The 21,697-nt window shown below is 58.5% G+C and overlaps 2 protein-coding genes across 5 annotated transcripts; one reads left to right on the top strand and one right to left on the bottom strand.

Annotated features, from left to right (window-relative positions):
• Positions 1-5,052: 5,052 nt before the first annotated feature.
• LOC141928848 (protein PML-like) lies at positions 5,053-14,171 on the bottom strand. Of its 2 annotated transcripts, none has more exons than XM_074837606.1 (9): positions 14,063-14,171; positions 12,687-13,254; positions 11,713-12,290; positions 11,215-11,267; positions 10,639-10,719; positions 10,285-10,555; positions 9,609-9,661; positions 5,999-6,155; positions 5,053-5,906 (listed from the first exon to the last, which is right to left on the bottom strand). In XM_074837606.1, exons 1-9 carry the CDS (start codon positions 14,112-14,114, stop codon positions 5,332-5,334), a joined length of 2,388 nt encoding a protein of 795 aa, XP_074693707.1. In that variant the 5' UTR covers positions 14,115-14,171; the 3' UTR covers positions 5,053-5,331. The 2 variants fall into 2 exon arrangements, with proteins under 2 accessions (XP_074693707.1, XP_074693708.1); XM_074837607.1 differs by having other exon boundaries at positions 10,339-10,555.
• A 586-nt stretch (positions 14,172-14,757) lies between these two features.
• STOML1 (stomatin like 1) lies at positions 14,758-20,373 on the top strand. 3 transcript variants are annotated; one of them, XM_074837107.1, is made up of 7 exons: positions 14,758-15,477; positions 15,678-15,784; positions 15,929-16,078; positions 16,580-16,783; positions 17,628-17,856; positions 18,437-18,652; positions 19,370-20,373. In XM_074837107.1, the coding sequence occupies exons 1-7, from the start codon at positions 15,330-15,332 to the stop codon at positions 19,570-19,572; spliced, it is 1,257 nt and encodes a 418-aa protein (XP_074693208.1). In that variant the 5' UTR covers positions 14,758-15,329; the 3' UTR covers positions 19,573-20,373. The 3 variants fall into 3 exon arrangements, with proteins under 3 accessions (XP_074693208.1, XP_074693207.1, XP_074693210.1); XM_074837106.1 differs by having other exon boundaries at positions 18,434-18,652; XM_074837109.1 differs by lacking the exon at positions 18,437-18,652.
• The last annotated feature ends 1,324 nt before the right edge of the window (positions 20,374-21,697 follow it).

The raw sequence follows: 21,697 nt of genomic DNA, 5'->3' as shown, positions 1-21,697 counted from the left end.
AGGGAGGAATTAGCATTTCTGCCAGCCTCCCCCTCCGCACGGCCGCCCCCTCCCTCCTCGCCACCCCTTTCCCATCCCACCACCCACCCACCGCCGCCGCTCGCCAGCCTCCGGCGGGGACGGAGCCGGCTGCTTCCCGGGGCGGGCACGGCACTCCCCCCCTCCCCAAAAAATTAAAATAACCGTAATAAACGCCCTCCCCGCAGAGCAACGAGTACAACTCACACGCACTTGGCAGCAGCCATAATCCATCCCCCCTTCCCCGTGCTTCCCGCTTTCCCTCCCGGTCGCCTCCTCCGGTCCCCCCCCTCCCCGGAGGGACCGGGATGCCGTCGGGGCAGATGCGGGACACGGCTACCCCCGTCCTCCCGGGACATCGCAGCCCTTTGGGAAGTGCTTGTGGAACGGGGAACCGGGGCTCGGGACCCAGCCCAACCCTCCCGGGAGCCCTCCCCTCCCCGGTTCTGTCCCCCCCCCCCCCCGCCCGGTCGATGCGGTATTTCTGCGGGCGATGTGCGGCGTGTGCCGCCACCCCAGCCCGTCCCGTCGCGGGTGGTTCCCTTCTGCAGGGCGCTAACTGAATGCGAAGAGATTTAAGCATTTGGGTGGAGGGGGAAGGAGATGGGGCGGGGGGGGGGGGCACGGGGGGCTGCCGAGGGTTCCCGGGACGGGGCCGTTCTCCCTCCTGAAGGTTTCAACCCCTTGGAAAGGCGCGGTAACGGGGAGCCCCCTCTCCCCTCCACAGTTTCGCCTCGACGTGGGGGTCTGTTGTCCACACCCCCCCCCCCACCCCCGGCCTCTCGCCCCGCCAAACCCGAGAAATCATTGATTTTGTGAGTGGGATCGATTCGTGCCTCTCGCCATCCCCCCCCTCCGCGCCGTCCCCCCCGCCACTCTGCCGGCCGGGATCTCTGCCGGGGGGGGGCTCTGGGCCGGGATCTGCATAAGCTCGGATGGGGCAGCCCGGTCCTCACGGGGTCTCCGACCCGGCTCTGTCGCGACAGCCAGCGGTCCCACCGGCCCTGTGGCTACCCCAGCGCGGGGTGGGCACGTCCCGGGGGGGCTCCGGGAGTGGGGAGCCCCAGGGGGTCTTGGGGGAGTCTCGCAAGCAGAGTAAAAGCCCCATCACCTCTTCCTCCGACGCCACGGGGATGGGCGTGTTGTCCCAAGGATGAGGAGCAGGAGGGGGGGTGATGGCTGGTGGGGCAGAGAGGGGAAGCTGCTTCACAGCAAAATGCCAGGTCTGATCCTGGATGCTGGTTCTGAGCACCTCCACCCCCCAGGACCCATGTCCACAGCTCCCCAGCATGATGCCTTGTGCCCAGGGACCACCTCGGGCAAAGTGGTTGGTCTCAGATGTGCCTCAGCTTCCCCTCAGTCCAGCGATGTGAGGATTGGTGGGTGGCTGACACCCATGGGGTGGGCAAGGTGCTTGGGTGATGTATGGCCACCAAAACCGCCTTGTCTCCAGGAAAGTGAATCAACACTGTCCAAGTGTTGCACTGTGGTCACCTACGCCGTGGCTGCCACTGTGATCCCCGACATAAATTTGGCCCAACCCAATTGTCATCCCCCAGAAAAGCCGTGGCCATGGTCCAGGGGACTGTCCCGAGCAGATGAACAAGGCCACTTCGCTTTGGGGACTACAGGGGTCTGCAGAGGGGTCAAGCAGGAGGGAGACATCGCTTCAAATCCAGCGCAGACATCTACAGGGCAGCGCTTCCATGTGTCCCTTCCTGCCGGAGCAGAGTTTGAAGGGCCGTTGTGCTCTCAGCATCTTCAGGGCTTGAGCCATGACTCACTCCCTCCAGTCCCCGTGGCTGGCTGGTCACCCAAGCATGTCCTCATCCTTACTGTGACACCCTCCCAGGCACTAGCAATTTGCAGCTTAGCGAATTACAGCATCAGGCGTTTGGAGTTGTGGTTTATAAACATTTTATTTTTCCCTGTTTTGCTCACTCTCCGAACGCCCACGGGCTGTCAGCCTCTCCCCAGCCCCACGGCAGGGAGTTCTGTGGTCAATGGGGCAGCACCCTTGGGGGGCTCAGCATCACCAAGCAGTCCAGATACGTACCCACACTGCTCCTCACCCCTCGCTGCTGCGTGTCAGGTTATTGCACATCCCAGGCTCCCAGTGCTGCTGTGGGGCTGCAGGACCATGGTCAACCCTTACTGGTGTTGACCCATGGCTGGGACTTGGGCTGCAGAGCTCAGGTGGGAGTCACAGGGATGGCAAATTTGCTTTGATGAGCATGGAAGTAGGTTAAAATGCCACAAGGACGTGGCCAACACAGAGAGGACGCTTGTTTTCTGGCTTGGCTGCTATCCACCACACTATGCTGAGCTCGTCCCAAGATGCCTTCATTCATCATGCAAGAGGAAGAAACCCAGGTGTCCTAGATACAGTGGAAGGGTTTCAGGAGCATTGGAGGCAGTGTGTTTTGCTAGAAATGGGTCAGGGGATGAGGCACGTGTGACAGGAGGGATGACGCATCCCTCCTCACACTTCTGAGGGCCAGACTCTAACCTAGACACTTGAGAGGCATCATAGCATGAAGCAGCATGGCATGGGTTAGGCTATCTACCTGCCTCCCCAGCAGACATGACATGTGGGGTTTGTGTCACCACTCGTGCCTCAGTTTCCCATGGGCTGAGCACAGGGAGTAACAACAGTGCTCTGTGGTGGCTCTTCAGTCCCCTCAGATGAGAGCTCCAAGACAGGATGGTGGAGGAAGGAAGGAAGGAAGGAAGGAAGGATGGATGGATGGATGGATGGATGGATGGAAAAGAAGGCTCTGGGGCTGCCAACCTCTCCTTCTTACACCACAACTCCCTCAGTCCCAGGCACCCTAAGCTTCAACATGCTCCTAAATATGTGACAAGTAGAAGCTGGGCTGGGGGCCATTGCAGCTCTGGGGACACGTCCCCCACTAGTTTAAATGAGGGCAGCCTCTTAGCTGGAGGAGTCACTGGGTCACCACTGTGGTCATTGAGGGTTTGATGATTTACACCATTAATCTCCAACTGGTGTCTGAGGGAGGAGCCCTCCTCACCATTCTGGTCAGAGGCATTGGTTATTTCAGGAGAAGGGTGAGCCCCCAGTTTGGGGTCTCTTGGCTTCTCTAACTTCTAGCCCCAACCCAGCTCCTCCAAGATCGGGTGAGTGCATGACCCACCACCCTGGGAGCATCCTGGCTGCAGGACCTGCCCGGGCAGAGACAATGTGGCTTCTCCTTCCATCTAAATAAGGCTTCCCCTCAGCTTTACCTCACCACTTCTCCAAATATTCAAGAGTCCTGTCCACCCTGTCCTTGCTCTCGCTGGTCCATGGGATGCAAATCTGTTTGGATGTTAGCAGGCTGATGTTTTTAATAGAAATATAATCCAGGTAACCTTTCTCAGGCTCATTGGGGTGAAGCCTCCTCTGCCTTGGACTTCCACCCGTACTGGTCAGCCAACCTGAGCGAGCTTGCAGGGTGTAATCGAATGCAGAGGAACCAGCCCTTTGGCTCTAATTAGTTTTGCATGATCGTTGGGGGAGGAAATCCATTTTCATAAACAGAAAGGATTTATGCTGCTCCTTCTTGCCTTTTTTTTTCCCCTTCCTGAGTCCCAAAGCACTTTGCTCGGGGCTAGCAGGGAGTAATTTTATGAATGGTTTAGATTGAGCAATGCATTATTAATAACAGCCAATCAAGCAAGCAGCATATTATATATCATTTCAGGAGATTCGCTTAATTCAGTAAAGTTATTTATTGCTCTAAAAAAACCCAGAGATTCTGATTCTTCCTTATACTTCTGGCTTGAAGGGGGATTTTCATGGGGTGCCTGTGGGTGGAAGGGAGGTCCAGGTGGGGCCGTACCAGTCTGCGAGTGTGTAGAAGCTGCCTGTTGGAGGTGGAGGCTGGTGGGACCTTTGGGATCCCTGAATCCGCAGCGGTACCCCAGCTGCAGCCCTTTTCTTCAGGGCAGGAGCCTGTTGGGTGCTGCTCTGCTCACCCCGCAGTGACAAACCCTCTTCTAGCTGGATGAACGAGCTTTACGGCAGCTCAGGGCAAAGAAACAGCTAATCTGGCTCCCGCAGCCCATTGACTTCGCTATTGTTTTACAAGACTTTGATGAGGCCGGTGACAGCAGACAGATGGGGTCTGCTCTCCTCCGGCTGTGCCCCTTGTAGAGGCTGCTCCCCGCGCACAGCCCTGTAGCAGACACCAGAGAATCTGCAGGGTGAGGTGGCATTGTCTGAATTTGGTGACAAGCCGTGCAGTGGCGGGGGCGTCCTTTGGGATCGCTCCCTCTAAACCGCTGATGGTGCTGGGCCTGTCCCGGTTCTTCCCCCACCCAGGGCAGGCAGCAGGCAGGGCAGGCAGGGGGAAGGCAGCCTCTTGCCTGCCCCTGCTTCGCTGGCCCAGACGCAGCTCCAATAGTTCACGGCTGTGTCCAGGCCACTGCTTGTTCCTGGGGGGGCTCCCCAGAAGATGGGGGGGTCACGTTTACTGCCCATCTCCCCCCAGTTTTCCAAGCCTGGCAGCTCTCACCGCACCCTCTCGGTGAGGAGACCTTCACCACATCCCTTTCCTGCTCACCTTCACCCACCTCGACCCACCCAGAGGACCTCTTCATCCCCCCCCCCCCGCCTCCCCTTTGTACCCAACACGGCAGACCAGACGCCCCGGTGATGGTCGCCAGTAGTTCCCAGGTACCAGAGGGACCACCGGTGGGCTCCGGGGATGCGTGTGCGTGTTCACCAGTGGGGGTGGGTGCTCACCAGCGGGGGGTGGGTGCAGCCGTGGGGGTGCGTGTGCGCGCACAAGCCGCGCGCGGCTGCACAAAGGGGACCCCTGGTGGTGTGTCCCCCTCACTGCCTTGTCGCCCGCTGGCAACCTCGGCCTGTCCCCGGGGCCACATCCAGGCGGTGGGGGCTCGGAGGGCGGGGGGGGGGGCGCGGGCAGAGTACCTAGTGCTGCTCGGGCAGGGTGAAGAGCACCCCGAGGATCTCCCCTCCCGCCTGGCTGGGAAAGGGAGGAGTGGAGACACCCCAACAATTCATGCTAGCCTGTGCTGTGTGATTTATTTTTAAAAGATATTAATTTGATTGGGTCCTGGATATTTTAAGCCCCGTGCTGGGAGCAGAGAGGATCTGTGAGTCCTGTTTCATGCTGTGGCGAGCATCCCTGCATCCTTGAAGAGCATCCCTACATCCAAGACCAGCATCCCTGCATCCTTGGAGAGCATCCCTCCATCCATGACCAGCATCCCTGGAGAGCATCCCTGCATCCCTGGCATGGTTAGTCTGAGACCTGGCCAGCTCAGCTCACCCCACGGTCGCACTCACACCTCTTCCAGCTCCCAGAGAATGAGGTTGCGCCGGGCCAGGATCTTGGCCGCCCTCTTGCTGAGCAGCTTCTCCTGCACCAGAGGCCGCAGGATGGTGTAGCTCTGCAGGTTGCAGTGGGTGAGCATCATCCCTGCGTCAGCGCAGGCGGGGAGCCCCAGGGCTCCCCAAAGCTCCTGCAAGGCCTTGGCTGTGGCCAGCGCGCTGCCCTCGTTGAGCTGCTGCTGCAGGTGACTTCTCAGCAGGTTCTTCAGCTTGTAGGAAGGGGCCTTGGGCAGCTTTTCTTTGATCAAGGACAACATATCCACATAACCACCCACAATGTGGCAGAAGTCCACTTTCCTACCCATAGCATCCAGGGCCTTAAAGAGAGTGGGCAGTTCCAGCGCCCAGAAGTTGTAGACGATGAGGGTGGGCCTGGGGAGCGGGGAGAGGTACCAGAGGAGGTGCTGCATCCCCACCTCCATGGAGACGCCCTGGGAGAGCAGTGCCAGCACCGACTCGGGCGTCTGAATCAGCGTCTTGAAGGTGTGTTCTCCATTGGCCGCTGCCATCTCTGTGATGCGCTGGGCTGTGGAGGGGAAAGGATGGGGCTGGAGTAAGTATTTGGGGGTGCCCTTCTCTGGCCCCCAGCCCCCCGTGCCTGGGGAAGGCAATGCTCACTTTTCTGGTCAACCTTCAAGCTGAGGAACACCAAGGTGCTCAGCTCCGACCCATCATCCCAGGGGCTGGTGGGGCCAGTGCTGTGGTGGGGTGAGGTGCCACTCCCGGACCATGTAGGGCTGGAGGGCTTCTTGCCATCCTTGGGTTTGCTGGGAGCCTGCAAGAGATTGGAGAAGGGGGCCAAGTTCTGTCTGCCTGCTTGGACCAGGCTGGGAAGGTGTGAGGAGCACCCTTGGGTGTGCCATTGGCCACGGACAAGGACCTGGTTGTGTGCAATGCCGTGAAACCCACAGGGTCTGATGTCCCAGCACTGCCATGGGTGTATGTTGTGTCTCAGAAGCGGGCTGGCCATGGGGAGCGTCATCGAGAGCCCAAAACCAGGGTCTGAGCCAAGTGAGCAAGAGCAAAGCCCTGAATGTTGCATGTCCTAAGCAGGGGCGGGGGGGGGAATCCAGGCAGTGGCCAGAGGAACCCAACACGCAGGTCTGGGGACTCGCTGTCCCTTTCTGCACACCCCGTGTGGATGCAGCTCATGCAGGGCCAGAAGCGTGGCTGAGCAACCTCACCCCATGAGATACTGTTAGACTTAAAGATCTGGTTGGTCTCTAGAGGAAAAGGGGACTGAATCGGGCCAGGAGGAGGTTTGGTGCCTCTCCGGGCTCAGCAGGTCCACTGCCTACAGCGGCGCTTCCCACGGGTGAGTAAAACCAGCCACACCAACTGTCCCCTGCCCAGCCTCTGAAGGGAAGGACATCCACAGCGAATAGCTCCCTATGGGAAGAGTAGGACAGCAACACATTCAAGAGCCTCCAACCTTGGTTTTCCTCCCTCTTTCCCTCAGGGACAATCCTGCACCCCTGGCCTGGGCACCCTGCCGCGATGGGGCGTCCATCTCCCTCCGCACCTGCTCTCTGCATCTTCACCCGCAGCCCAGGAGTGGTGGAAACGTGGCTGGACCGATGTCTGCAGGCATGTGAGCAAAACCAAGCGCTCCCCAGCTCAGGAGATGTGGGATTGCTTAAATGCCACGTTAAAATTAGGTGTTTGAAGGGCACATGGGGTTCCTCTGTCTGGGAAGGGACAGAAGGATGGTACTGGTGGGGGGGTGATGGCAGTGCCCCGTGTCCCCCTCACCTGGCTGTGCTTGGAGTGACACAGCTGCCCTGAAGGGAGTTAGATGAACCAAACTTGGCAACAAAATGTGATTGCAGATGCTCTTGTTACCCAAACCAGCAACAAGCAAATTGAATTTCTATGCAAAAAGGTTTTATTGAAGGGTTAAGCAAAGAGGGAGGAAAATCACCCACGCAGAGACACACGCTCGTAGCACCACAGTGGCCGTGGGTGACGGGTCCAGGCAGAGGCGGGCACTGGTGATGCTCTTGTGGCTTCAGCTTGGTGTGCAGAGCAAGATAGTCCCCAGGTGAGCCCACAAAAGTTCCTCCCCAGCCCCAAAATCTCCTTTTAGATGTCCAAGCCTCTAGGCAGGTCCTCAGCCCTTGCCCTCCACCCCCTGAAGGCTGCAGGTTCCCTGGGCTGCATCCCGCTGTCTCATCCCATTGCTCCCTTTTTTCTCACTCAGCTGCTACTCCCCTCCCCCTTTTCCAGGCTTTAAAACAATTTTTCCCAGTTCTTAAGGTTGCACTTTTCTACTGCCCAGCACCAGACTATCAGTGAGACGTTTATGCTCCTGGGATCTCTCTTCTTTCAGCCTGCGCCTTTGCTACACCCTTAAATGCATGTCGTGCCAAAGGACATCTGATTCATGCAGGGATTTCTCACAGCAAGCAGCTAACCTCCCCCAAAGCCCCCCTCACTTTTTGGCACTAGCAGGGAGCGGGGACAGGGTTTTAGCCCCACAACTCTTTCTTTCCCCTCTGATAGAGATGAATCAGGAGAGCAAGGAAAAACAGCAAAGGAAAAAATTAATAAGGAAGCCAGCAGCGGCATGGGATTTTATACGGGAACAGCTTTATTGAAGAGTAAGAAGAGCTTCTGCATTAGTTTATACAAAAAAAATGGGGCTGTTAACCCCTCATTAAGCCAGCACTGGAAAACCAATCCTCCCCCCTGATCCCAAACTGACCATGCTCGCTTCCATTTCCAAAGGGATCCCCTGCTCATGATGGCGATGGGGTGTCTCAGCAGGGATCCCATGCCCTTGGTTCATCTAACCACCTCGGCCAGGGCCACTTGGTGGCAACACACCAGTTTGCAGCATCAGTGCTGTGAAATGTCACCACAGGGAGCTTGGAAATGTCACTTTTGGGGATGCTCTGGTGGCTTCCAGGAGCTTCTCAGCCTGTGTAGGCACAGGACTGATGAACTCTCACAGAATCACAGAATCATCTCGGTTGGAAAAGCCCTTGAAGCTCCTCCAGTCCAACCATGAACCTCACCCTGACCGTTCCCAACTCCACCAGATCCCTCAGCGCTGGCTCAACCCGACTCTTCAACCCCTCCAGGGATGGGGACTCCCCCCCTGCCCTGGGCAGCCCATTCCAACACCCAACAACCCCTTCTGCAAAGAAATACTTACTAAGCATAAGGTCTAAACCTTCCCTGGAGCAGCTTGAGGACATTCCTTCTTGTCCTATCACTTGTTACTTGGCTCAAGAGACTCCTCCCCCCTCTCTGCACCCTCCTTTCAGGGAGTTGGAGAGGGCCATGAGGTCTCCCCTCAGCCTCCTCTTCTCCAGACTAAACCCCCCCAGTTCCCTCAGCCGCTCCCCATCAGACCTGTGCTCCAGACCCTGCACCAGCTCCGTTGCCCTTCTCTGGACACGCTCGAGTCATTCAATGGCCTTTTTGGAGTGAGGGGCCCAAAACTGAACCCACTCATCGAGGTGCGGCCTCACCAGTGCTGAGCACAGGGGTGAGATCCCTTCCCTGTCCCTGCTGGCCACGCTAGTGCTGATACAAGCCAGGATGCCATTGGCCTTCTTGGCCACCTGGGCACACTGCTGGCTCCTGTTCAGTCGGCTGTCAACCACCACCCCCAGGTCCCTCTCTGACTGGCAGCTCTCCAGCCACTCCTCCCCAAGCCTGTAGCCCTGCTGGGGGTTGTTGTGCCCGAAGGGCAGCACCTGGCATTTGGCCTTATTGAAACTCCTACAGTTGGCCTTAGCCCATCGCTCCAGCCTGGCCAGATCTCTCCAAGCGTGGTTGCTACATTCAACTCACAGACTTGATGTTTATATGAACATTGATTTTTTTTAAGCTGAGAACAACCCTCCCAGTGAGGCGGAAAGAGAGGCCATAAGGACCAACTCAAAAAGATGGTCTTGGGGGATTGGCTGGTGTGGGATCCCACGCCAGAGCAAAGCAAGGTGGGGTTTGCTGCCTGGGAGAGAGGACCCCGGCTGCTCCAGAATCCCAGGAGATACCAGCAAAGGAGGAGTGGATTTGGGACGGCACAGATGCCGTGCCACCTGGAAACAACTGAAGGGGAAGAGAAAGATGCAAGCAAGTCTCTGACTGATGCTGGGAAGGGAGAAGTCTTGGGGCTGAGTGTGGCTGGAGGAAAGGGAAAGGCACCCCAGACATGATGGGGTGCAGCTGCCTCTTCTGCCTGCAGCGTGGCTCAGCAAGGAGGGAGGTCTGGACTCACCGCCGTGTCTTCTAAGCTGTCCTCCGAGCTGGAGATGATGATGCTGTTGTCTTCTGCAGAGGGAACAGGGGGATGTGGAAGGTTCAAGACTGATTTTGGATCATACTGGTTTTCCCATGCAAGGACTGATCTTATCTCCTGAGTTTTGCAGCTTCTACCAGGACCATTAACCACCCAGCCCTTGGCAGCTCTTGGATGCACCCCAAGGTGGGGGCAACCTCTCCAGTGCTGCTTCATGCCATGGACCCTGTACCAGCCTCTCCAGAAGATCCATTTCATCCTCCCTCCTGTTTGCAGAGCTGAGCCCAGGATCCCTCGCTGCAGGATGCTGCAGCAGGCTGGAGTAGGGCTGGGTGAACTCACAAGAAGAAAATGTGTTTTGCTAAAAATTGCAGTGTATTTTGCTCCAGGAAAATCCAAAGCTTCTGGAGCAGGAGGCAGGGGATTCTCTCTGCACACTTACCCTGCTGCTGTGCTCTTCCCTAGGCTTGGGCTTTGGCTACCTTGGAGGCAGGACACGGAGCCAGATGGAGCATCCACGTCCACCCCTGAGCATTGCTCTTGTATTTACGCCCCAGAAAGCAGCTCCCACCCTCTGCTTCTCTGACCCAGGGGAGGTTGGCCAAGGCTCTGAGTGCCTAGGGGTGCACAAAAGCTGGAAAGATGGGGGACCCACCTAAGGCAGGGGAAGAGATGGGGTAATGAGGAGGGCCACGTCCCCGGTCCCCACCTGCATCATCAGTGTGGCTGCTGGTGGCAGGGATGCTGCTGCAGTCCCGGTTCAGCATGGAGGTGCTGGGCTCCCTTCTGCCATCCCACTGGTTCGAACTGCGATCGCTGGGGACTGGTGTGTTGTTACACTCCAGCTTCAGTATTTTGGGTGAGATCTGGCTGCCCCTTTCCACGCAGTTCGACCTCCGCTTGGACCATGCGGTGACGGGGACAGCCTGGAGAGAGGAGAGCATAGGGGATGTAAGGTGCCAGGGTGGCATCTCCTGGTCGCCAAAGGCCTGGCCAGGGTGGTGCTTACCGGGCTCATGTGCATCTCCTCAAGGCTGATGGTGAAGGTGGGCAAGACATTCGGGCTCTCAGGCTGGACCGGCTCCTCTTGCTGCAGAGAAAATACAAAGCAGCGTTGGGGTGAACCTTGAGACCACAGGCCCCTCTGCAGGGCTGGGGTGTCCCTGAGCAGCAGGCAGAGCCAGCCGGGGCACAGACATCCTCAGCAGGGGGGAAACTGAGGCACAGCCCGGCCCTCTGGCCTGGCTCAAGGCTTGTGCCTGAGCTGCGTGTGTTTGGCAGTGCTATAGCTGGCGGAGGCTGTGGTTTTCCCTGCCAAAAATGAGGGATGAAGCAGCAGGCTTGGAGAAGCAGGATGGGGTAGGAGCACACCTGGGTAGCACGAAATGATGGCTACAAAGCAGGTACTTCTCTGCCCAGGCAGAAACATCCCTGGGAGTTTGTTGTCGATGAAAAAATGGGAGTGATGGGCTAGGGAGGGGAAGGCAGACCCTTAGGAAAGGCTTGCAAAGGTCAGAGGAAGGGGGATCCACATTTCGACCCTCCCCACACAGCAGCGCACCGGGAGGACACACAGACATCTCACCAGGTTGTTCTCCAGGGCCACCTCGACCATGGGGACGGCTTGGGAATTAGTACCTGCAAGGGAGAGAGCAGGGTTGCAATCCCGAACTGGAGCCTCTGGAACTCCCACCCGGCCCTGGCAGCAGCCAAGCTGGGAAAAATCTACCCGACAGCTGCAGCAAGGAAGGGGCAGCCCTGATCTCCTTTTCCTTTCCCAGCCCTTTGGTTTGGGACGGCCCAAGGGGTTTAGGAGCCTCGGGAGACACAGAAATCAGCATCAGCAGAGCCTGTCAGATTGGTGGGAGACCAAAAAGAGGCTCTGGCCATATAAGCAAAGAAGCAGTTGTTGGCCTCCGTGGAAATAAGCACCCTACAAGAGTGAATGTGGGCTCACTTTGCTGCCGGGAAGTGGCTCTGAACCCTGCAGGACCCCGAGCTGGGTGATGGCTTTCTGAGCTGGCCCAAGTCCCTGCTGCCTGTGGGCTGGCTGAATCCATCCCTATGGCAAGTGCCTCCTCACCTGGGTGCCCCGTGACGCGCTCCACCAGCGCCTGCAGCCTGGCTCGGCACTCAGCAAAGTCCCCGGGCTGCGCTCGGTCCCGGGCCACCGGCGGCTGCAGCTGCTGCAGCTCCTCCAGCGAGTCCTTGATGAAGGGCTGCATGTCCATCACCTCCTGCTCCGTGGCGTACAGGTTCACCTTCTCCACCAGCCGCTCGCTCGCCTCCATCCGCCGCAGCACCCCCTCCACGCGCTGCAGCTCCCTCGCCAGCTCCCGCCGGCCCTGCTCCTGCCGCGCCTCCACCAGCCCCAGCAGCTCCTCTTCCTCCCGCCGGATCAGCCGCACCAGCTGCTCCACGTGCTGCCGGATCAGCTCCCGCATCTCCCGCTGCGCCTGCTCCAGCCGGGAGGCCTCAGCCTGCAGCACCTCGAAGGTGGCCTCGAAGCTGCTTCTCTTCTGCTTCAGCTCCTGGCTCATGGTGACCAGCTCCTCCTGCCTGCGCTGGGTCTCGCTGTGGATGTCGCAGAAGGGGGCGTGCTGGCTGTCCAGCAGCGCGCACGAGCAGCAGAGTGCCTTCTCACACTTGTTGCAGTAGATGCTGCAAGGAAATGGGCACATCCTTCAAAGCCGGTACATGAGCAGGGGGAGAAAAGCATTTGCACTGCGCTGGGCGTGATTCCCCCTCCCCAAGGGACAGCTGAGGAGTTTAACGAGAGGGGAAACTGAGCACAGGGCAGGGAAGAGCTTTGCCTCCCATCACTGGCTGCAGATGTGGGTATGAAGCTGGGTGTTCAACCCACCTTTGTTCCCCTCCCTCCTCCTGGGGACCTGCCAGCCCCACACCACACCCTGCTCCTGCCCAGGATCTCGCTGGGGTTGCAGCAGTCCCTCTCCAAAGGCAGGTGATGAAATCCCCTTGGCTCTGCCCTCCTGGCAGAGCAGCCCCAAAGCCCTTGGTGCAAGATGGGATCCGGGGATGAGGCACCGCTCTCACCTGGAGATGTGGCCCTGGTCAGCGTGCCCAGGACGGGAGCAAAAGAGGTTGCAGGACTTTCTGCTGTCTTCCAGGAACTGATGGGCTGACTCCGCACGAAGATCCTCCACCCTCTTGGCCTCATGGCTCTTCTTCTTGAAGAACCACTGGTGGTCCTCAAAGCACTTGGTGCAGAGGAACTCCTCGCACTCGGAGCACCACATCGCTGCGGCTGCCCCCCGGCACCGGCAGCAATTCAGACCATGGCCATCTCTGATCTTCTTGTAGATGCTGAGCCTGGCCTGCAAGTTGGTGAAGAGCAGGTTGTCCATGTCGGGGATGCCGCTGGCCTGTGGAATGGCTGTCTGGCACACAGGGCACTGCCCGATGGGCTTGTTCTCGCTCAGGCAACCGAAGCACAAGGTGTGAAGGCAGGTGAGGAGCTTGAGGTTGGGCGATTCCTGTCGGCAGCGCTCACAAAGGACAAACTGCAAGTCATCCTCCATGGCGGGAGGGTGGGCTGGAGGGGCGCAGGAAGATGTACTCGGCTGGGGTCCCGTCTCCATGGGGGCAGCGGCACCGTCTCCATCTAGGTGGGATGTGGGGGAAAGGCCCCGTTGGAACATGAGAGATGGAGGGGGATGGAAGGCTCAGTCCCACCGCTGGAGGCCATTCAGGCCACCCGTGGGCAGCCCACTCTAACCTCTGCGCTGCAGGGAAGCGATAAGGGAGCAGCAAGGCGGGTGAGTGGCTCTTCTCCATCCCTCCCGCCAGGGGTGAGTGGGTGGCAGCACCCCAGCAAGGCAAAGGGTGCTCTTCTGGGGAGATTCTCTGCTGGCTGTAAAGGGTTGTGCTTCCTCCTGTCCTCAGTGTGGGACCCTTGGGGGCTTTTCTCCTCCCTCCCCAATCTCGTTCCCGTCGTGGAATTTGGGATTTCAAAGTCGGGACAGGGGAAAAGGAAGGCTGCAAAGGGACTTTCCTTTTCTCTGTGGCCACCGCCCCTTCCTGCCCTGCGAGCGGGAAGGTCAGGGGAGAGCGGGGAGGGCAGGGGAGGGCAGGGGAACTCGAGAAGGGCCCTGGCGACAGTCTCCCCCCGGTTCCTGCAAAACCTCCCGGACAGCACCAGCCCTGTCCCCAGAGGTGCCCCCCTCCCCACTCCTCACCCCCCCTGAGCCTCCCCCAGCCCGGCAGCACAGTCAGGAGCCCCCCGAATAAAGCAGGGACGCCCCTTCCCGCATTCCCCCCGTCCCACGCAACGGTTTTGCATCCGAAAAAATAACTCCCGCCACCCCCCCACAAGCAGGCAATCCCCGCCGCTCGCTTTGGGGCGGCCCTGGACCAGGCTTTGTCTCCCGTCTCTTCTCCTCCCTTCAGAAAAGTGGGGAGCTCCCCGTTACCTGCTGGGGGGCCGGGGTTGGGCGGCCGGGGGGCGGCGGGGCTGTCGGGCATAAGGGCGGCGGGGCCGAGCGACGTTCACCGGGGACTTTCGTTTTCCTCGCCTGCCTGGAGAGGGAGGAGGAGGAGCAGCTGACGGGAAGAAGGCGGGGAAGGCAAGGCGGGAGCTCCCCGGGCGGGAGAGGTGCGCGGTGTCGGGGGTGGGAAGGGAGCGCCCCCCGCCCTGCCTAAGGATACAGGCACCGGGGGGATGCTGGTACCGGGGGGATGCTGGCACCGGAGAGGGGTCGGATGGCAAAACTCTGCTTCAGCTGCTAGACAGGACCCCCGAGCTGTGCTGGGGTGCACGTCTGGGTGCCGGCTCAGCTGCAAGGGCTGCTGCTGCGCCTGGGGCAGTGTCTCAGGTCCCCGCTTCAGCCGAGGGGGGCTTTAAACCTGCCCTATTGCCACCCCCTTCCTCGGCAGCGCTGCTCCAGGCTGCTCTTTGGTCTCTGCTACCCTTTGCAGGCAGGCGAGATGGGATCTGGGGGGGCTTTGGCATGGTGAGAAAGCCACGCCGGAGCAGGAATCACTGGGAAAAATACCTCTCCCGCTTTCCCATGGGCTGGGGAACCATCCGGAGCCCCCCAAGGTGTGTGTGTGATGGAGGAGCTAGTCCTCCCCATGGCAGTCGCCATGCAGGCCCTCTCCGGAAAAACTCCCGCAGCTGGGAGCTGGGAGCCGTTTCGTCCCTGTGCCGTCAGCAGCCACATGACGGGCGGACCAGGAAGCGCCAGCGGCTCCCTCCTTCCCTCCTTCCCCGCCGCAGCATCCTCACCGCGGCCTGCGGTCCCCACGGTCACGGGGCTGGCGGCCGTGGACACCCCGGGCTTATCTCCCAGCTCCACCGGGGTGCGAAGCGGAGGGTGGCTGCGGGGCCGCTGCTTTTGGCTCCTGGCTCAGCTCCGGCCCAGAGGGTTGCTGGGAGGATGTGAAGCCCCCAGCCCGCCAGCCTGGGTGAGACCCCAGCAAGGAAACCCCCTGAAGGATTTGATTTCTTCTCACAGGCATCCTCCGTGATAACAGCAGGGCTCGTCAGCTCTCCTCCGGCATCTCTCCGGTTGCACGTGAGGGCGGGGAGGTTTGCAGGCAGGCGGGCAGGGACGCTGAATCGGGTCGGGGACAGGCAGAAGCCATGCTGGTCACAGAGGTGGCAGCAATGGCAGCAGGGAGCCGGGATTAGAGGGCTCTGAGCACTGGGAGCGGGGCCCCGTGCAAGGCACCAGCACCATGTTCAGCCGGTCAGGATACCAGGCCCTTCCCTTGGGAGACTTTGACCGCTTCCAGCAGTCCAGCATCGGGCTCTACGGTGCCCAGAAGGGCTTCTTCTCCTTCGGATCCAAGCAAGACCCTCTGGGACCAGCTGGAAATACTGCAGGTGAGTCCCAACCTTAGAGGGGAACTGCTGCCTTCCTCCCCATTGCCACTTTTGCTGCAGGGTGTCGCGCTGTCTGGGTGCCCCCCACGCTGCTGGCTTCGCCAGGGTGCAGGGTGCACGGGGGAAGAGGATTGGATGGGATTTCACAGGCAGGGCAGGGGGTTTTGGAGCAGGTACATCCCCCTTTCACCCCCCTGCAGACTCCTCCCAGGGTTGGCTGTCCTGGATCTGTCATGGCATTATCACCTTCTTGGTCTTCTTGCTGATGGTTATCACCTTCCCCATCTCAGGATGGTTTGCCTTGAAGGTAAGGGAGAAAACAGGCGAGGAATGGGATGACAACCCATCCTCCATGGTGGGGACTGTTCCTGGCTGCCCCTGGTCCCACTGCTCCTGGCACCACAGGACCCAGGGTTTTGCTTCTGCCTTGGTCTAAACTTTCCCATTCCAGATCGTGCCCACCTACGAGCGAATGATCATCTTCCGCCTGGGCCGCATCCGGGCACCTCAGGGACCCGGCGTGGTCCTGCTGCTGCCTTTCATCGATCATTGGCAACGAGTGGATCTGAGGACGAGGGCCTTCAACGTGCCCCCCTGCAAGGTGAGCCGCCTTGGGCCTCAGGGCAGGATGGAGACACATCTCTAAAATACCCAGAGCAGGTGGATTTTGAGATGGTCTGACCCTTGGTGTCTTGCATGGACCCAATGTTCAGTTCCTCCATCATCACGGTGAGGTGAGGGGGGTTGTAGCTGGTGCTGTGAAGCCAGAATCCTCACCTGCCTGCAGTTGAAAAGCTCCTCTTGGTTTTGTGCACCTTGCTCAATGAGTGTTCCTGGCTGGAGACATCTCAAAAACATCAATCCCTGTCCTTCCCTGATGTCTTTCAAGAACAGCCCCATGCTGGAAACTGTCCTCACCATTCAGACTAGCCCAAACTTAATTATTTGGGTTGGTTTTGTTTCTAATAGCCCTCTTAATAAAGAGATCTAGAACCAGTTGCTATCTGGGAAAAAAGTGAATGCCTTTGCTCCCAGGCTCTACTTACAAGGGTGGGGCCATGGGGCAGAGATGGGGAGAGATCCTGACTCCCCTCTGCCCCAGCTGACTTCCAAGGATGGGGCGATCATCTCCATGGGTGCTGATGTCCAATTTCGGGTGTGGGACCCCGTGTTGTCCGTCATGATGGTGAAGGACCTCATCGCGGCCACCCGGATGACAGCGCAGAACGCCATGACCAAGACCTTGGTGAAGAAGAACCTCCGTGAGATCCAAGTGGAGAAGCTGAGGATCGGGGAGCAGCTGTTGGTGAGGACTGCCCCAGTCCTGTGCAGAGCACCCCAAGCCCCCCAAACCCTTGGGTTCTTGGTGTGGAAGTAACAGTAAGGAAAAGATGGAGCTGCTGAAAGTCCATCTGGCTGTGGACCTGGCCAAGGAAGGGAGCTGGGAAAACGTGGTGATTAGTGGGGAGCGGATGCCTTCAGCCTGTGGATCTCTGGAGCTCTGTGGCTTATCTCTAAGGGATTTGACCACACAGAAAAGCCCACATTTTGATGGCAGGCTTAAATTTGATCTCCATATCTCCACCAGGAATATGTCTGGAGGGGGCTGCAAACTGGAAAGGGCTTTTGGGGAGAGAAGCAGGACAGGGCGGTGGGAAAGGGGCAATGAGTAGTGCCCATGGCTGACCTGAGCCAAGCCAAGATCTTGTGGATTGAATGTCTACAAGGGATGATATAAAAGGAGGCTGGGGGGATATACTGCTATCTCTGGGTGTCTGGGGTGGTTTGGAGGCCAGAGATGCTGCTTGGTGGAGCACCATACCAGCACATGTTGTTTAGGGGGAGCAAGGAAAGGGGCCAGCCTGGAAGGGAGCCATGGAAAGGGGAACAAGACAGAGCTGTCTCCCCTGTTCTGACTTCTTCCAAGCTGGGAGAGCACCTTGGGGACCAGGGTTGAGCATGAGAGTGGAGAATTTGGAGGAGGTGGACTACTGAGCATGGTCCAACACCCCACGTCTAAAGCTGGTGGGTAGCAGAAGTATAAGCTATGGGATGCCCATGATTGGAGGTGCTGTGGTGGGTGGTCTCCATGGCCATACCCAGCTCTGCCTGGGCTGCCAACACTTCTCCCTTTCTTCCCGGCTCTGCAGCTGGAGATTAATGACATGACCAAGTCCTGGGGCCTGGAGGTGGACCGAGTGGAGCTGAGCATGGAGGCTGTGCTGCAGCCACCCCGGGAGAACCTGGTGGGCCCTCTGGCCACCATGCCACCCGTGCCTGGGCTGGAGGGGCTGGATGGCACCATTCAGCAGCTGGCTGCTCATTTCTTCAGCAACAGCCTGGCTCTGGCGGGCAGCGGGACCAGCGCTCCGGAGGCAGGTAACCAACCCAGGGCCACCGCTTTGCTGGGGGATGTCCCTCTTGCCCGATGATCTTTATGTCTGTTGGCTGTTTGACAGAGGAGTCAAAGTCTAGGAGATAACACGCTCCTACAAGCACAGCACAAATAGGCTGGTAGGGGGGAGGAGAGAGGACAGCTTCAGGCACAGCTCCACACAGCTCGTGGCACAACACAGCCTTTCTAACAAGACATTGCAGATGGGACTGGGGAGGGTGGGAGCAGATCCGCAGGAGCCTGGGCTCAAGACCAACTCAGATCTCAGCATTTACGTCAGGCAAACCCAAGCCTGAACTTGCCGAGAGAGTCATATCTGAGGGCAACATGGATTTTTTTCCAGAAACCCTGCACCAATTTGTGCCCTGCTATTTCTTTCAGGGATAATTTTCCACCCCTTGGTAACAGGGGAAGAGTAACCCATGGCAGACAGAGGAGCAGGCAGTAGGAACTGGATAAGTGCGTTTCTTTGCCCTGGAGACCTTTTCTATGGGTCCATGCAGACCAGAAAAGCTCACCTGAAGGTGTCCCCTCAACCCACTTCTGTCCCATTGTCCCCAGCAGACAGAGTGGAGACGGTAAACGAGGTGGAGCCTCCCACCTCTTCCTTCCTTGCTGCTGCTGGCAGCACCCGGCAGAAGCCCAGCGCAGACGAGCTGCTCTCAGCAGTGGAGCCTGTCCTCTCCGAGGCCCTGGTCGGCCAGGTGGGAGCATCCTACCAGGTCAACATCACCCTGCCCAGCGGCACCCGGAGCACCTACTTCATAGACCTCTCCTCAGGTCACTGCTCTTTGGGGTTGTTGTGTTGGAGGCGGGAGGGTGTTTTGTGCCTCTGCCCCCTTTGCATGCTGCAAATCCCCCAGGCTTGGGGGAAGGGGGTCCCAAACCAAGCCCCTTTGGTATCTCCATCAAAGGCACCCCAGGGTCCATTCGCTGAGCACTGCAGTTTGGCGACTGTGGCCTTGAGTCCATGCTCCCTGGAAGTCCAAAGTACAATTTGTTTTGGGTTAAACCACTAATTTTCCTTCAGAAAGAGAGCACTGATAGAAAATTGGCAGCCAGGTCTCCTCAGGGCTGGCCAAAAGGGATGGCTCAGAGACCTCAGGGTTTGTTGCCTCTTGTATGCCATCAGCCCAAGGAGGAGGTGATGGAGGGACATGCGTGGGCAGTGCCTTGGGCCATTGCCATGCTGGAAGATGTCCTCCCAGCACCCAATCCATCCCCCCATGGTTGCTGATGGTTTCCCTGGTGGTGATGGCAAAAGTAGGACAGGGTTTGGAGGTGGACCACTGTAAGAGGACATTGGTGGAGCAACACAAGAGAAATTTATCTCCGTAAGGAGTAAGGACTCCTGTCTCCAAAATCCCCCTGCCAGGCCCTTGACGGTCATCACTGGCCCAACTCAATCCTTATGAAGTGGTGGGGGGAAATGCCAGCAGGCAAGGCTGGATCCTGAAGCCCACTGTTTCTTCCTCTCCCATCCATCATGTCCTACAGGCAGCGGGCGGGCTGGCCACGGTGTGCCCGAGGGCAGCCCCGATGTCATTCTGGAGGTGGCAGAGAAAGACCTGCAGGACCTCTTCTTGGGTGACCTGCGCCCCTTGAGTGCCTACATGAGTGGGAGGCTGCAGGTGACAGGCGACCTGCACCTTGCCCTGAAGCTGGAGGAGCTCGTCAAAGCGATGAAGCAACGTAGATAGAGCATGCGTGTGGGTGCGTGTCTGTGTGCATGTGTCTTTGTAGGTGTGCGAAGGCGGGGGGACATACAGGGGTGCTGCATGGTGGGGCCCTTGCCCTGCTGGAACTCTTGCTGTCCTCCCTGTGGAGGCCATGGGAGTTGGGTGAAGACCTGAGCGGGAAAACCGAAGCTGAGCTCCACTGCCTGTCCTTGTCCTTGGCTTTACCTCCCCTGCCCAGCCTTTGCCTACAATGTTATGGGATGGGAACCAGCTGGCACACCAGCATGTGCCAGTTTGCTTCCAGGTCCCTTGGCCAATATGCCACCAGGGCACAGACCAATGTTCTGGTGCCCCCCCAATGGGCTGCACAGCCGGGCGTCTCAGACTGGGAGGGCTATGAGCTGAGCAGGTTGGCTAGAGAAGAGCTTGGGGACACTGTGGCCAAGGATGGTAGTGATGGGGTGGGGTGGGCAGCTGAAGCGGGGCACAAGGGCTGGCTGGACCAAGCTGGGATGCCACCAGCAGACTGGAGTTGGGGTCCAGTGTGGCACTGCTAGTGGCAGTTATACTGGCATTTATGAGGAAGGACCAGAGGTGGCGATTTGGGGAACGACCTGCCTGGAGGTACCTGAGCCTTCCCAACACAGCGGTTTGTAATAAGTGATTGCGCTAATTTGTGCTTCAAAGTGCTTTTGCATGCGTGCTGTGAGTCTGTCCGTGGGGGTGTGTGGACTGTATAGAGGCATATATACATATTTATTTATTTTGTAAGCTTCCTTTCTATCAACTCTTAATGGACAATAAACCTGGTCTGCAGCCTTGCGCCTGGGCAGAGATGGGCTGATGACTTCTGCAGGCTGACGGGGCTGCACCCCTCAGTGCCTCAGTTTCCCCAAGGGACCCCAGGGTGCTGCGTAAAGAGGCCACATGCTCCAGGGCATGGGAGCTGCTGCCAGTCAAGGAGGCTGTGTGGTGTGACTCCATCTCACCATATGGTCCTGATGAACACGTGAAGTCCTGCCATGGCGAAGAAGAGTTGTCAGGATGTGGTGTGGCCTCTGAGGGGATGCTCAGCTCCTCAACAGCACCCAGCACCCCAGGGATTAAAACGTCTTGTAGCTCCAGCCAGTTGTACCAGCCCCCAGGATATTTTGCTACACCAGTGGGACAAGCCTGACCAGTCTTGCTGGCCTGGCCTGGCCATGCTAGGGGCTGCTTGCCAGGAGGGGGAACAAGAATTGGAATGTTTCCAAAATAGAGATATTTCAAACTGAAATGTTTCACTGGTGCAACTGGGCATCTTCGAAGCCTGGGGCTGGGTGGCACCAGTGTGGGCCAAGCTTTGGAGATCCTACAGGCATCAAAAGCCCTAAGGGGAGGTGACAGTAGTGTCCTACTGTGCCCTCTCCCTTTGGGGATGCCAGGCTAGGTGAACCCCAAGCGCTCCTGGTGGTCCCCCTTTCATGGTGGTGTCCCGATCCAATATCGGGGTGGGTTCTTAAACAATCCCAAAAGCGAGATTAAGACACAAATGAGGTCAGATGCTGTACAACCTTGTGAACTTTATTTGCTGTAACAATTAATAATAGCAATAGGACAGAGAGAAAAAGAAAGGGAAAGTCAGAGTCCCTAAGCAAGAAAACGGTAGAGATGCAGCTAATTACCGCCACCACCAGGGATCCAGCGATGTTCCGTTGGCTTGGGCTCGGTGCAGGTGATGGTGCTCCAAGCTCCAAGCTTCGCCGAGGTCCCAGCTCCAGATAACAAGCGTCGAAAAAGGATGCCCACCGAGGGAGGAGTACGCAGTCCTTTTATTGTCTCAGTCCCCACGATTTCTCCGAAGGGCCCGCCCATTTCCACGGAGCTCATTGTAATATGTGCCGCCCCGTGGTCCTCCACGCGCATGTGCCCACGTGTTCATGGTGGTCGTGCTGCTGGCGGGGAGGGGGTTGACCTGTGGTCCCTTCAGCCTTTTCATGTCTTCCTCGCCCCGAATTCCTCTTCACCCAGCTCGCGCACAGGTACAGCTTGGCAGGCGCTGCCAAGGCTGTCGTTGTTCTAGCTTTGAGGGGATGTCGTGGTTTCGTCTGGGACTCTGCGTCTCCTCCAAAGCGCACTCCTTCAGAGCCACAGGATGCTGAGGCCA

The sequence above is a fragment of the Strix aluco genome, chromosome 12 (assembly GCF_031877795.1).
Source record: "Strix aluco isolate bStrAlu1 chromosome 12, bStrAlu1.hap1, whole genome shotgun sequence".
In the NCBI taxonomy this organism is placed as follows: Eukaryota; Metazoa; Chordata; class Aves; order Strigiformes; family Strigidae; genus Strix; species Strix aluco.
Note: the sequence above shows the minus strand (reverse complement) of the source record. Positions and strands in the feature narration are given on the sequence as shown.